Genomic DNA, 14,774 nt, shown 5'->3' with positions numbered 1-14,774 from the left:
AAATCAATTCCAACCGTATATCAAGAAGAGGATGACCTATCTGACGACAAAATGTCTGGACTTGGTGGCAACTGACTACCCATACATCCATCGCAAACCGTCATCCTCGCATTACCACATCAGTGTAGCATCTCCTGCATGAGAACTACGTGCATTAGATTGCACGTAACATAGAGAGGCGCTGAAAATCTTGTATCTGTCTTGATTAGAAATTGATTGCGATAGTATTTTCCGCGTCCAGGGATTTCTCTGTAAACGCACTTCATCTATCATCACTATCCACTGTAACGTTTTTTTCTCCTCTATTCCGTCTTTAATGCGGTATGCACTATGGCTACAACCCAAACAAATATTTCTTTAAAGCATACAAAGTGACGACGATTTGGACTAAAAAAATTAAAATTTTAATTAAAAATAAATTACTGGAAGATAAATGTTAAAATGTTTATTGATCCGAATCTTATTTATTATACTATAATATACAATAATTAATATAATGAGAGATTAAATTCTAAATTATATTATATAATAATTAAGATATCTAACGTAATATAATAATTATTATTATTATATATATGTTATGCTTTAATAGGTTAATAGGTTGGTGTTTTAGTGTACAGGGTTTAACCATTTTAACCTACGAAGGGAAAGATAAAATAGCTGACAGTAGCGAAATGCACAGTAAATGTGCATAAATAAGTGGAGTCAACAATAAGAAAGGATAGAGTTTGTATAAGACCGCATCCCCACTCCATTTGATGGATACCCCTATGATAACATATAATACCGCAAAGGGGAATAATAAATGTTGCGGCCATGAATATATTTGCAAAGTTTCCACGACGAACGGGTTTATAGTTAGGGGGTTATAACACGAAGAACGGGTTTTTTTTACTCCATCCTCTTCTCCTATTGCCTTTTTTTTTTCTATCTGTTCCCCATTTTCATCCGCACTCTCAATCATACTAATCTGTTTGCCAAAACCACTGCAACTTATAGCTTCAATCCGATGGCCAAACAGGGCTAAGAGATAATCCGGGCAGTCATATGTAGATGTTGTTAGTGATGAGGGTGCGATTGGAGAGAGAGTTTCTCTTCTCTAGCTAGCTAATTTATTCATTAAATGACAGCGCAGTAGCGTATTCTGTAAAGCGATTAATGGACTGAATTAAAACGTTCCCTTGTGCCAACGTTGTCTAATGGAGAGTTAGACTAGGCAACATGGCCCTGTCATCTGTGTGTCCGCTTTGGGTCTCAGTTGACAATTAGGAAGAGAGACGATGCCTCATTGACATGCCATATCGTAAATTATAGGAAGGCTGACAAACTCACGCCTGCTGTTCACACTTGGCTTTGCACGTGTGCGCGTTTGTGTGTGTATATGTTTAACAGTTTCTAAGATATCAGAGAAAATTAATGCTTTGACGATTTTCCGACTGTATATTAAAACCAATTTAACATTTAACTATGTCGAGAGATGAATTGTTAATAACCCGTAACCGATACGCGTAAATAAGATTAAATAGAAAAATCGACAAACGTTTAAGTGCTAGCATAGAATGGGGGTAGGCAATCTGTATTTAACACACACGTATATATATACATATATAATTTATATACACACGCATAGGCACACATACACACATACACTCACACACAATGCTGAATGCTTCGGCCATACAAACTTTTTTCATCATATTAAATATGGCAGGTAATATCGAAATTAATTCGAGGCTTTTTCTGGCCGGAGTGGCGTGTTCATACTTTTAATCACTAGAACAGCGCCCAAGGGATACTAACAGATTACTATAGAAGCAACCATGGCTTTTAAGGCAATGAACTGGCGTCGGTCCCGGCTTGTCTCCTCTCTCTGTTGGTCCGCTGATTACGTAGCCTCGTCCTCGCTCTTCACCGGAAGTTGTTAGAGCTTCCGGTTGCCAGTATACCCGTTCCCAGGTGTGCCACTACTGAAAACTTAACCCCGCTGACTGAAATATAACTTTGGAAATGGAATTTTCACAACAAACCTGAGTCACGTAACTGAATTTTTTTTTATCTTTCTACTTGGATATTTCTTTACGTCTTTCGTTTAAATTTCTTAAATTATCCCATTTTTTTGTTTGTCCGATTTTATGTTTTGTATGATTTTTTAAGTCTACTTTTTTTTCTCCTGAATTTATTTGTTAATTTTAATAAAATTATGAAGACACTATAATTATTATTTACGTAAAATGTATTTAAAAAATAAGATTACATCTCTACGAGTTAGAAAAATTTAATTAAATTAGGAAATTATTATTTTTTTTTAAATTTTGCTCTTGCAATCTCCATTCGTCTTCATCTTCAATTTTACATAAAAATTAATTGGGCTGCTTTAAAAATCGATTAAATTAAGATTTTCGGATCTTTTTATTTAATGTTTTAGTAATAAAAGAAAACAGTTTCATGGGAAGAAAAAATATATATATAAATTTTGTAAAAATATTTAAAGTTTTCTGCTTCCTATTTTAGAAAATAAACAGATAATCCGACAAACCATCATTCTACATACCAATAACTCCTTATCAATTCGACAGAGGAACTTATTTGATTCGATTATAACGACAGAATATGTCATCACAACAAATGGTGAGCTACTAGATGTTTGTTTATGCTATAGTACTGTAGAGGTTGCTGCATCATTACATAAACATTAGTAAGAAGTGGATGCCTGACAGATAAACCACAGTTAAAATTAACGTTTTTCTACGTTCTTCCTTTTTTTTTAATCTCTAGAATCTCTTTAAGTGTTTTGCTCCTATTAAAAAATATTTCATTAACTAGTGAGTCTATATTTTAATCCAAAGCAATTCCGAGTCAACCATCTCGTTAGCACCACCTGGCACACGACCTGTCGATTGGGGCTTAATTTCTATCAAATATTCATCCGGCCATTACACGCAGCTGAAATTGGTGACAGATCGGTGTATAGCAGGTGCTAAAGGTGTCCTCCCTTTCGTTCTTATCATCTATTCTCATCAAAACTCCACCCACGTCCTCATCAACACTGTATCTCCAAACGGATGCATGTTAATAGACGACACGTGGACGAGAGAGACTATTTTTCCTTATCTATAGCCGGGATCTTCGAAAGGCGATTTTGGAAAGAGGACCTAAGAGAAATATCTCAAAAACTTAAGACTATGATTGATCACATTCTCATAGGTCCATCTCTAAAATATAATAATACTTCACACTCCAACGTCCCTTGTGTATCCAAAAGAAATAAAAGAATCATGAAATCATATTTTTACACGTTAGCAAGGTATACCTTTATATATATATATAAATAAAACTAGTTCTATTATTGTAAAAGCTATTGTCGAGATGTTTTTGCGACATTGTGATGAGAATAAGGTCAGTGAACTTCGCAAATAGGATTCTATCATGAAGAAGTGTGTTTACTCACCAACCGATACGAATCAATCGCATCGGTTTCGATTAAATGAATGTTTCGGGGGTAACGAACTGATATTTTATTAGTTTATTGAAGCAAAAACAATGGAAAATTTAAGTACAATTTTTAATTTATTAAACAAAATAATCGTATTAATGGTACACGTGTAATTTGTCATCGTAAGCCAACATGATTATAACACGAAACTGAAAAGGGGTTGCACCAGATCAGTTAACAAAACATGCCAGATGGTCCCGATAAATATCTCCGTTGGCCATCTACTACTATCACGCCATCTGGTAGCTTAGGAGAATACGACAGGTACCCAGAAAGGTATCATATTTCCCCCAGGGTATTTACACAATGCAATCCAACCTTCATTCTCCCATCAATACGCTAGTTACCTATACAATGCCAGTTGGTCATGTCTTGGAAAACTCTTGCATTGTTCTGTACACAATAGGCTAAATACACGTATGACCGAAATCTCTTCAATATACACCGATCTATATCAGCTTATGTATGTTCTCTTTTACTATATAATCTGATTTTTTTCTAGCTCTCTTTTATAAATACAACAGCTTATAGATCGCTATCTCTTAGAACAGGTGGTGTATTTATTTTTAACGTTTATTAAAAGGCTTAATGGGATTATCTTAATATAAAATTTAAAGTATTCACACTCTGAAGATAGAGATTATCTGCGTGTAAAGTCGACGTTAATTTCTACTCTGTTTCTCTTTATCGAGTATTATAACCTCTTAAATTGAACTTTGCGTTAAGTAGTGTACAAACAGAATTGCTAAGTGTACCATTGCACGAGTTTCTAATGCTTGGTCAAACATATTGTACCTCGTAGTGCGGCGCATGGCACCTGGAGAGAAACTCTCCAACTTGTTTAGTTAGTACTCAGGAAAAGCCAGATGCTAGAGGACACATAGGGCAATTACTTTATTGCGGTTCATATCTACCCTTTAACTTGTTGTTAATCACCTTTTTAACGATTACTAATTTTTTTTTAAATAAAGTTTTTTTTTATAATTATTTAAACTCGAGTAGTTTGAAATCGTCCTTTATAAAACCTAAATTTTTTTTTGGTCATTCAATTCGGCGATAACATTAAGAAGGAAATAAATTAAATTAAATACATGAAAAACAGACTGATAGATCAAAGGGCTCCTCTTCTTAAGAAACGTTGTTCAAGACAACAAAGTCAATGCCTGTAATTATCAAGAACCGACAAAGAGGCAATGGATAGATGGAAGAGAATGAGAGGAGAGGAAAAAAAAGTACTTTATTGTAATTAGAAATCTCGTCTTCACCGTTTTTGTCGCACTCCAGAGACGAACAGACAACAAAAGCAAGATCGACCCCTTTTTTAATAGGCTTGATCGGGCGTGAGCTAGACGTGTGGTCAAAATACAGCAAACTTCCATCAGGAGAACTGGGCTTCTCCCCCTTCTCTTTTCTTCCCTCCCTACTGTCCACCAAGCTATCACGTGGACACTGCTACTTTACTTTCTAAAGGAATAGCTGCTGCCACTTAGGTTGCCTAGCAACCCGCCTCCCTTGCTGCACAATCGGACTGGCACTGTGCCAAGCTCCGCCTTTTGGGTAAGGCTATCTTACAATATTTCAGAGGCAGGCGATGTTGGCTCTTTTGATGGACGTCTTACCATTAAGTATATTGGCGACTTTTCCTAGTTTTCTAAGCAAGGTCAAGAATAGATTAAAGCGACCACAGAGACATACAAAGTTGTAAATTTGTTCTGCATATTTAAACAGGAGAAGGGGGAATGCTTATTTCGTTTTTGGACATCGATAACATCAATATTTTTTTCTTCTCTCTCTCTTTCTTTTTTTTCGTTTTCTACCGTTATAAATTTAATTTTACAGTATGAGAAATATATATATATATATATCTTGCATATGTATACATCGAAACTCGATTATTCGATTTTGCTTAAAATATTAAATACAGTTTTGATTTCTTAAAATGTGTAAAAATAAATTTCCCAGCAATTTTTTAACTTTATGCATTAAAACTTTTGTCCAACTTTTAAAGAATTTCGTCTAAAGAAACTAAAAAATTTTATAAACTAAAAACTAAAGCATGATTATTATTCATATATATATACATTTCTAAAGAACGAGAAAAGAATAATAAATCTTTTCAAAAGTATTATAAAGAGTAGAACGACGTATCCCCGAGCATCTATGTTGTTGAACAGCCAATAGATCATTGTAGAGCAGCAGCCATTGAGCGGAATGAAGCACTCCTCCCATCATTTCGTTTCGCTACCATTGTCTGAATGGCAACCTTCTGATATATCGCCCCCAACACAGACACTTTCCGTTCTATAATTAGGACCAACTGTAAGGATGCAAAATACAAACTCCACCAGCTACAGGAAGCGGATCCTAACCAGCATGCCGCATACTTCCGCCTTGATTCCGGCTTTACTGTCTACTCTCTAGTGAATACTCTGCACTCGGGGGGTTGGTAATCAAATTCATAATTACACCCTCCCCGTATCCGTCCTTCCATTACTGTCCATTTACAGGTTCCAGCACCACATATGCCTCCCCTATTGTGTTCTGTTGTATCTAGGATGCAATTACCCGCTAGGGGTCCGTGCTCCAGTCACAACGCTGCGTAAAATCCTGCTACTTTACTCAACTCCATCATACATCATAACGTTCTCTCTTTCTCTCTCTCTCTCTTTCTCTCTTCTTCCCTTTTAGACGCTACTTTTACAAAACCCGCGATCATATTATAGAGTTTCTAATACTTTGCTGTATTGTAGTCTCTCCACTAGTCTTGGGGGTAGTTTTTTTTTCTTCTTCTGTAGAATTTGAATAAATTTATACGTTAAAATTGTCTACACCGGGAAAAATTTTAAAATAAAATTAATCTATTTGAAAATTTAAAATTATATATCTCCTTTGTCGTGTAGAGAATCTATCGGTATAAAGTTGAAAATTTTATCAGCTCTATCGAAGTGTAAGTTAATATGTCTGCAACACCTAGTATCACACTATCGACATAGCACGTATCAATGTTACATATTGTATGTCTACAAGAGGCACGTGTCTTTGTTGGTACGGAAGTAGTGTGTCAGAAGCTTGCCTGGCCAAGTATCCGGATGTATCTGGATCCCTGCAGGCTACAGGATGACCCTGTCGCTTGCATCATCGCCCGGTGACAGGACACGGCGCTAATCGGGGAGATGGTGTGTTAATACTCTGTTCTCCTCTCTACCAGATTTACATTTAATGACGAATTGAGGTCGGTTACCGTGTTACAGAATGCAAACAATGTGAAATCCTTATACAAACGGAAAACTGTCAGTCACAGAGATTCACTTCGATCATTGATTGACATATGCCCTTAGAGTTTATACTATATTTTGTTTACATATCACGTCTCCATTGTTCTATTTTAAACATATTGCCGATTGATGGATCTATTCTTTTGTTATTGTTCTGTTAAATATTTCGTAAATAGAAGAGTATCGTGTTTGATAAACATTTAAATAATATCGGTGTATTTTATTGAACGTTAAATAAAGAAAAATTTTATTTATGGTATTTTTATTACACGAATATACTATATTTTATTCGAGAAAATATTTATGACAAAAACGAATTTGAATATGCACTGTACTTGATTGTAATATTTATATTTTAGTGCCAGGTGGAGTGGAATGATAATAATGGATATGAAGGAAGGTCCAATTTGAAACAGATCAAGCTCTTTTCATAACAGAATCAATTCGATTTTCCGAGTGAATTTAGCCTTTCCATTTCACAAGATTGCATCCCGATAGTGGCGAACTAAAAGTTTTACAACTCCCATAGAAAAATCTGTGCTGGAGATGAATCTTTTTTTCATTTTTTTCCTTTTTCGGAGAGTCTCTCCTGTTGTCTTTTACTCGTTTCCTCCGATTACATCGATGCAATCTCTTTCTTTCGAACCATTCCATTCAATCAGTACTGTATTCGTGAACTTGGACCTTCTACAGCGACTGATGCTATGGGAATAGCGGATCGAGTCACACATGGACCACGATGCAGGAAAATCAATTTAGCACGCGTACGAGAGAGAAAAACTGTGGACGACGGAAGAGGAGACCGTGTGAGGTGCTACATTTCCGATATTGGTACGGTGAAGAAAATTAGAAGGTTGCAGCCTCCTACAATCGCTAAAATTGCTACCTAACCAAGTTAACCCAGATTTATTGTGGAAAGTGCAACAGACGTCTGCGTGTGAGAGGCGACGCCCCCGTGGTTCCAACCTCGATTCGATTGCTGCCCTTTGCATTAGGATAGCAGAAATGGAATTGGATGTACTACCCCACCTCCTGCTACACACTATTGCTCCACCCTCTCTAGCAATTTCTGTTAAGCATTTCTTCTTTTGCTAACCTGTACTTAAACTCCATCGTAGCTTGTGACATACACAAAGTGAATTCTGTAAAAAAAAATAATCTTTTTTTCACGCATTTACCAATCGAAAATGTGCATATGTTAGTGCAATCAAACTAACATTTTCTCATCTTTTCCCTCTAATAACCAGTGACCCGAAAGAGCGCACTAGTTTTTTTTAAAGCAACTACAACTAAACTCAATTTCAGATTTTTTATATCCAAAAAAACACATCTGTGGGGAAATTAAGTGGTGTTTAGAGTGAGGCGTGCATCTATCGTTACACTTATTTTAAAAATAATATGATCAAAAATGTTTCATAATTCATAATTTTCCAACTTTCCCATCATAAATTTAAAAGTGTCGTGTTACTCTTTAAACTTGAAATTTACTAATAATATTTTTCAGAAATTTCTTTAGAAGAAAATTCTAAATTTTAACACGACTAACTAAATTATAAATTAAAATAATGAATAATAGTAAGCTTCACGGCAAGGCACATAGTATATATGGGAAAAGACATTTACAGGGGCTTAATGTCTGTAAGAATAAATTAAAAGAATTCATAAGAAAGACAGAAAATTTACTAAAAATTGAATATTTAGCTTTAAATAAATAGTTACATAAATTAAAGAATATATTATTTATAAGTAAGATTTATTTATAAATAATATATTTTGTTTTTGAGATGAAGAAATTAATAATTAATTTTACGAAAACATATACAAGAATAATGTAAGAAACTAGCGTAAAATTCTTTAAAAATATTTTTAAAAAGTTGCTTATAAAATTATTTAGAAATGAAAGTAACGAAACCGTCTTGTGAAATAAAGAACATTTTCTATTTTTTAAAAAAATAGAAAAAGAAATTAATAACTTTGGGTAAATAAACTCTCTCGGCTGTCAGATAGATAGACAAGGAAGTACATTTTCGTGGACTCATCGTCTTGTATACTCTCTAGACGCATTTGTTCGACGCTCACGATCACTAAGATTCCACTTTCGCATTTAGCTGGCATTCCGTACCAACTTAACACCTGACAGAGATAGTCGAAAATCCTATACTTTTAGTGTCTTTCCCGTAAATGGAAGTAGAAGCACAAACGATCATTCTCTCTATTCACTGAAGCTTTAATGCCCCAGTTAAATGAAATGGAAAAGTGATACTCCATAAAGTTGGCGAACAAGGTTATAATTTCTTATTTCTCGTAGAAAACATTGCTCATTCTTGTCTGCAATAAGGAAAGTGTTTAGCTGTTTCACAAATCGCTTCATTTTTTTTCGAAACTATTTATATTACTTATATATATATAACGTTTTATGATATTAAGAATTAATTCGTGATAAATGACATTATTTTCTATAGATGTGACTAGAAACACTTTCTCTAATTCTGTTTCAAGAGTATTTAATTTAGTGTCCCCTTTAATTCAAATAGGTCTATAATAACGTTAGTGAATTAAAGGGTAGGATAAGTTATATCGATTAAGTTTCTTGATTGACAGGGGGTGGATACAGAGGCATGGTAAGTATCAGATGGTCATCGCTCTGAAATCAATCACAACCGTGTGAACGCGTGATTTGTGTGAACAGATGTCATCACCGATTCCTTCTGCCCAAAAGATCTTCTTTTTCTAATCCAATATCTATAGCTTAAATTATCCGGAAATTATAAAATATTGTTGGTTTAAATTAGTTTAAGATATAAAAATAGAAAGCGAAGACTGTAAAGGAAATATTTATTTATTTTTTAAAAGTTATCTATCCTTTTGCTTAAAAAACAGTTTGAAAATAATAGACATTTCTAGAAGGATTTGAGTATAATTAAAATTTATTATTTATAAAATGTATTAAGTGGCATTATGGAAGAAGAAGCCTGTTAAATTTCTGTAAAAAGGAATTTTTCGATGTTTAATGTAAATGTTTAATATTCCATCCTACTAAATAAAACGAGGGAAACGACGAAAAATTGAAGAATAACTTTACTTTTACTCGAAAAGAACACATTTCCTTTAACTTTCAAGAAATATAAACCTTTCAACTTGGTTAAAGTTTGAAAAGTTTTGGTAGGATTTCAATCATAGAGAGATCTCATATTTATTTTAATACTTTTGTATCTCTAATAGAAAAAGACACAATTTCACAACACCAATTGTTCGTGACAATTCTGATATATCTCATCTTTGAAGAGGATAGATACCGTTGCCATAGAAACAGTTCTCCAGAGGACACCTTTAACGTAAAGCATATTTGGTCCATCAGTAGAGTTTGCTGTGAAGAGGGAGGACGTTTTGACTTGTCAAACCAGGCAGTCGTCGTAAGCACAGTCCTACTTTCCTCTGTCACATCAGATCGGATGACAGACAACCCAATCCCCTCATGATTTTGATCACTAGAATTCTCAATGTTAGACATCCATCCCCCCAAGGCGATGACTAGCCACGGAACTGATGCATGTGGTGCTGATGTCATCCGTGATGGGAAAATAACACCACCCAGACAACAGACCTGCAATCGTCAGGACAATTTTTTCCTTCATTCAATCTTAGTAGACAACCACTGGTTATATTGTGGACAACTGAAAAAGTTGAATGATAACTCACAAACTTTTGGACCTCGCAACTTTTTTTTTATAATTTCACCCTTCGAAGATCGATTTGACTCTTTAATAAGATTTCTCTTACACAAGCATCGTAAAGTACAAACAAACTTTAGCTTAAAGATAATTATCATTCAATAAAATCTCTAGAGAATCTTTAAGAAAAAGGAAACTTTGATATTCATAAATATATATAGTCTTTAGATATACAAGCAAAATTCTATAAAGTATTGAAATTTATATACAACACATACAAAATGGCAAATGATGTCATTTAACCATGCAATATTCAAATAAGTTAATGTTTGAATCTCTAAAGATTTGTTTTAAACAAACATAGCATAAACTTTATTTAATATTTACTATTTTGTTTGTTTTAATATTCAAAATAATGTATTTTAAAATTCAAATTTGAAAGTTTGTTTTATTAAAAATATAAAACGAAAATGTATTTATTTAAACAGTAAACACTTCATTAACGAATCTCAAGATAAACACGACACAATCTTTTCTGATTTTTTTTCCTCTTACATATTTTAATAAATAACAATTTATTTTATTATTTTTTAATTAATTCTCTTATCCACTTTCTTTAAATATATATATTTACAAAAAGATAAATATTTTTTCTCTTAGTTTTAGTAAACAAATATATTAATTCTTTATAAAGAATTTAATGCATTTTCGACTAATAACTTGTGTTAAAGCAAACTTTATTGTTTAGTTTATTTTTCAAGAAACTATCACAAGTTAAACTTTTTAAAGAACAATATGTTAAACAATATTTCCAATATTCTACCAATTGGTCGATTGAGCAGGTTGATAAAGCACTTTCGTTTATCGACAAGAAACATCGTAACTATAAACCAAATGATATTCGAGTAGAAACGGGTCCAAAGATCGATTTGCAATTCAGAAACATTAACACTAATAGTTTGAAACTCCTTCAGCTTCATCACCAACCCGATCAATACTAATGCATGACAAATGTTTCTTTAGGTGATGGCGGGATTTGAGGAAATTCCTTAAAGAAATATATATTCCGAGTACAATTACTACTTTACTTATTCCATCAGTATGATTATCTAGAGGGAGAGGAGGACGAGAATAAAAAAATAAAATAAAATAAAAAAGTAAAAAGAATAGTAGAAAGTTTGACTAATATGAGAACGTATGGTAATCGGGGGTATGCCTATGTGATTTGATAGTTTGCAAAATGACATTTATCTGCGTTCTAGACATTTCTATGATCGATTTCCTTTAGACGAATCACATTCTGTGAAGCAGTAGAGGACAGCCTAGAGCTTTCAACAGCTTGTAAGAGCTCACTGGTGCGTGCTCCAAGCGACCGTACCGAGGCTTTAGCGAAATGCTGTGGGGAGAAAGCTTTGTCCCGAGGCACAATATCTGTAGTTTGGAGTAGTGTGTTCGCTTCTAAATCCATAAGTTTAATCACAGCTAAGGTCTGCATCTGCTGATTTGGTTGTTGGGATTTGCTCGGATTCTCCTTCCCGCTTCTGTACCAAAACCGTGCGATAGTACCAAGTTACTGCAGGTGTTAGACGGATCTGGAAACTTGAAACTTTTCCCGTAGGATCGACAAACATCGGCTATACTGTTATATTTGTGTTTATTTGCCCAGCAAATACCAGGTCTTTAAATTCACCCATTTTCAATCGTTTAAACATTATCAGACTGTGCATTAGCACTTAAGTGTTTCGTTTTGCAAACATTTAATACATCTTTCAAATCGTTTACGCCAAATTATATTTATTTTTAGGATTTTCTCCCCAGACTTATCATAACCTATAGGCTGTGTTTATCAATGTTTCAGCTCTTTTCTTCCATATTATATTCACTTATTTCTAATTTTCTGCTTCGCCTATTGTTTCCTTATTTCTTCACTTTTATGTTGACTCTATGCAATTACGTACTTATTTATATTTTCTTCTTTACAATTTCTCTCATCCCCGACTCTCTTATGTTTCTATATTTTGATATGGGGAGTGAACATTGTTTTAATACATTCATAATACACGCTCCACAAACATAATGTATTTTCATTTATATCTTGTACTATGATAATTCATAGTTTAATGTAAATACTATCTAATAAAATAATTTAACCTTTTAATTCACTAGCACTTATATTTATATGCATTTTTAAAAATAATTAAAAGTTAAAATAAAAATTCTATTTTCTACATTTCTATAATTCTTAAGTATTATAATTTCATACTTATTATTGGTTTTTATATGCTTTTATATATACTTGATCTATATAAGAATATTATTGTTGTTGTTATTTTATATTATGAAATAATTCGAATTAATTATTCTTTAATATAACAACAAAATAGTCGAAATATATCTGAATCTATAGTATCGTAGTCTCACATTTCGTATCATTTTTTTGCAATTATATTACATTTTACNCTAGTAGAAAACTTTTTTTTTTTTAAGGAAACAGTTTATACAGAATAAGCATTAAAAGTAGACAAAGAGGCGGTCAAACGACAAAGATACGGCACCCACTACCTTAAGGCAAAAAGTTTAATACTATTTAAAGTAGACCTAGACCAAAACTGACTGATAACATCGATGATACGAAAGGAAGTTCAGGCTCCAGGCAACCAGAGTCTAGACCTAATTAGAAAGATAACGGGTCTGATTAGCTGTAGGCAGAAAAACCTCCATTTTGTGACAGTTTTACCTTCGAGATTCGATGTTGATCCAACACCTTAACAATCAACATTGTTTGAACTAATTTCCAGTTGGAAAAGAGGATGATTTTAATGCGTTTATTGAGGTAATTTCCGGTTTAAATGAAGATGATAGAAATCTATATATATATATATCTTTTTTTTAACTAATTTTTTTAGGATAATAATAATTACAATATAAACTAACAACCATTGAATTATAACACGTTAAGAAACATTAGCACAAAATCTGTAGAAGGTAACGGGGATGAAATTTAGCTATGAAATTTGGAGATGATAACGGAGATGAAATCTATATTTATGATTATTTTCTTTCTTCCATATTTTACAATTATTGAAAGATAGAATAGAATAAAAGGATCATAAATAGGCGATACTTATAATAATTTTAAATACATTAAAAATAAAGACTAATTATATTCTTATATCTATAATTTGTTCGCTAGTAGTTAGTAGATAATAATAATTACAATATAAACTAACAACCATTGAATTATAACACGTTAAGAAACATTAGCACAAAATCTGTAGACGGTAACGGGGATGAAATTTAGCATTGAAATTTGGAGATGATAACGAAGATGAAATCTGTATTTATGATTATTTTCTTTCTTCCATATTTTACAATTATTGAAAGATAGAATAGAATAAAAGGATCATAAATAGGCGAGACGTATTACAACGATTTTAAATTGCATTAAAAATATAGGCTACTTACAAATACTAATGTTCTTATTACGGAACGAATCGCCTGTTTAGGAAGAATAACTGTTGAAATGGTAAGCACGCATTAGAAAAACTATTAAACACTATCTTTTAAATTGTCTGTTGATGTTAGCCAACCTGATCAATGACCAAAGAAAGACGAATATAAATGATTGTTGCATTGTACCAATATCCATTAGCATCGGAAAAACATGCCAAGTTGACACATTTCCTTCGTTCTGATGCTGAATGTTGAAATGTTCATCCGGCATTATTCTATTTATATTACTTAAGAGTTCAATAGTAAACTTATTTTGATGACAAAAGAACCGTCAAAAAGGTAATTTTCAGAAAGAAAATAATAATATTAGTTGGCTATTCCGTGATTGATCACATCAGATTGGGAAATGTGTAAGTGGTCGACTTTAAAGGAGCATTTCATCAATGTTTGCTCTTCTTTGAGTCATTTTTGAGATTAAATATTGAAAATGGCTTTTTGAAAATTACAAATTTTCTAGATTACAAAACAAAGATGAAAATATCATCAATCGACAATAATCAAACTGATTAGATTTTCAAATATTTAAATGTATAAATGTTTATATTTTTAAATATCTTTTATTTATTTATAAAAATATAAAAAAATAAATCATTTCTTATTATTATTTTAGAGGTAAAATTAAGAATTTTATCACGTTAAAATATTTTTTAAATATATTTCTTTAAAAAAAAAAAATTAGTGTGTTATGATCTAGAAAACTTTTTAAGTCCATAAAATAAATTTTTTAACGAAGAAATATGTAACTAAAATTTAATTTAGTGACATTTTAACATTTAAAAATTGATTTTAACACACTCGATAAATATTACTTCTTTTTTTTTT

At 32.6% G+C, this 14,774-nt stretch overlaps 1 protein-coding gene across 1 annotated transcript in view; it reads right to left on the bottom strand.

Moving 5' to 3' along the window:
* Positions 1 to 210: 210 nt before the first annotated feature.
* LOC111619884 (insulin gene enhancer protein ISL-1-like) overlaps positions 211 to 14,774 on the bottom strand; it is a 79,472-nt gene continuing 64,908 nt past the window's right edge. The window contains exon 7 of the mRNA XM_023362106.1: positions 211 to 387. Within this exon, the coding sequence (XP_023217874.1) occupies positions 358 to 387 (30 nt within the window). The 3' untranslated portion in view covers positions 211 to 357. The remainder of the gene's footprint in view (positions 388 to 14,774) is intronic.

Source organism: Centruroides sculpturatus, unplaced genomic scaffold (genome assembly GCF_000671375.1).
Source record: "Centruroides sculpturatus isolate CEXI.00-Female unplaced genomic scaffold, Cexi_2.0 scaffold48, whole genome shotgun sequence".
NCBI classification, from domain to species: Eukaryota; Metazoa; Arthropoda; class Arachnida; order Scorpiones; family Buthidae; genus Centruroides; species Centruroides sculpturatus.
The sequence above is the reverse complement of the archived record's forward strand: the minus strand, read 5'-3'. Positions and strand labels throughout refer to the sequence as shown.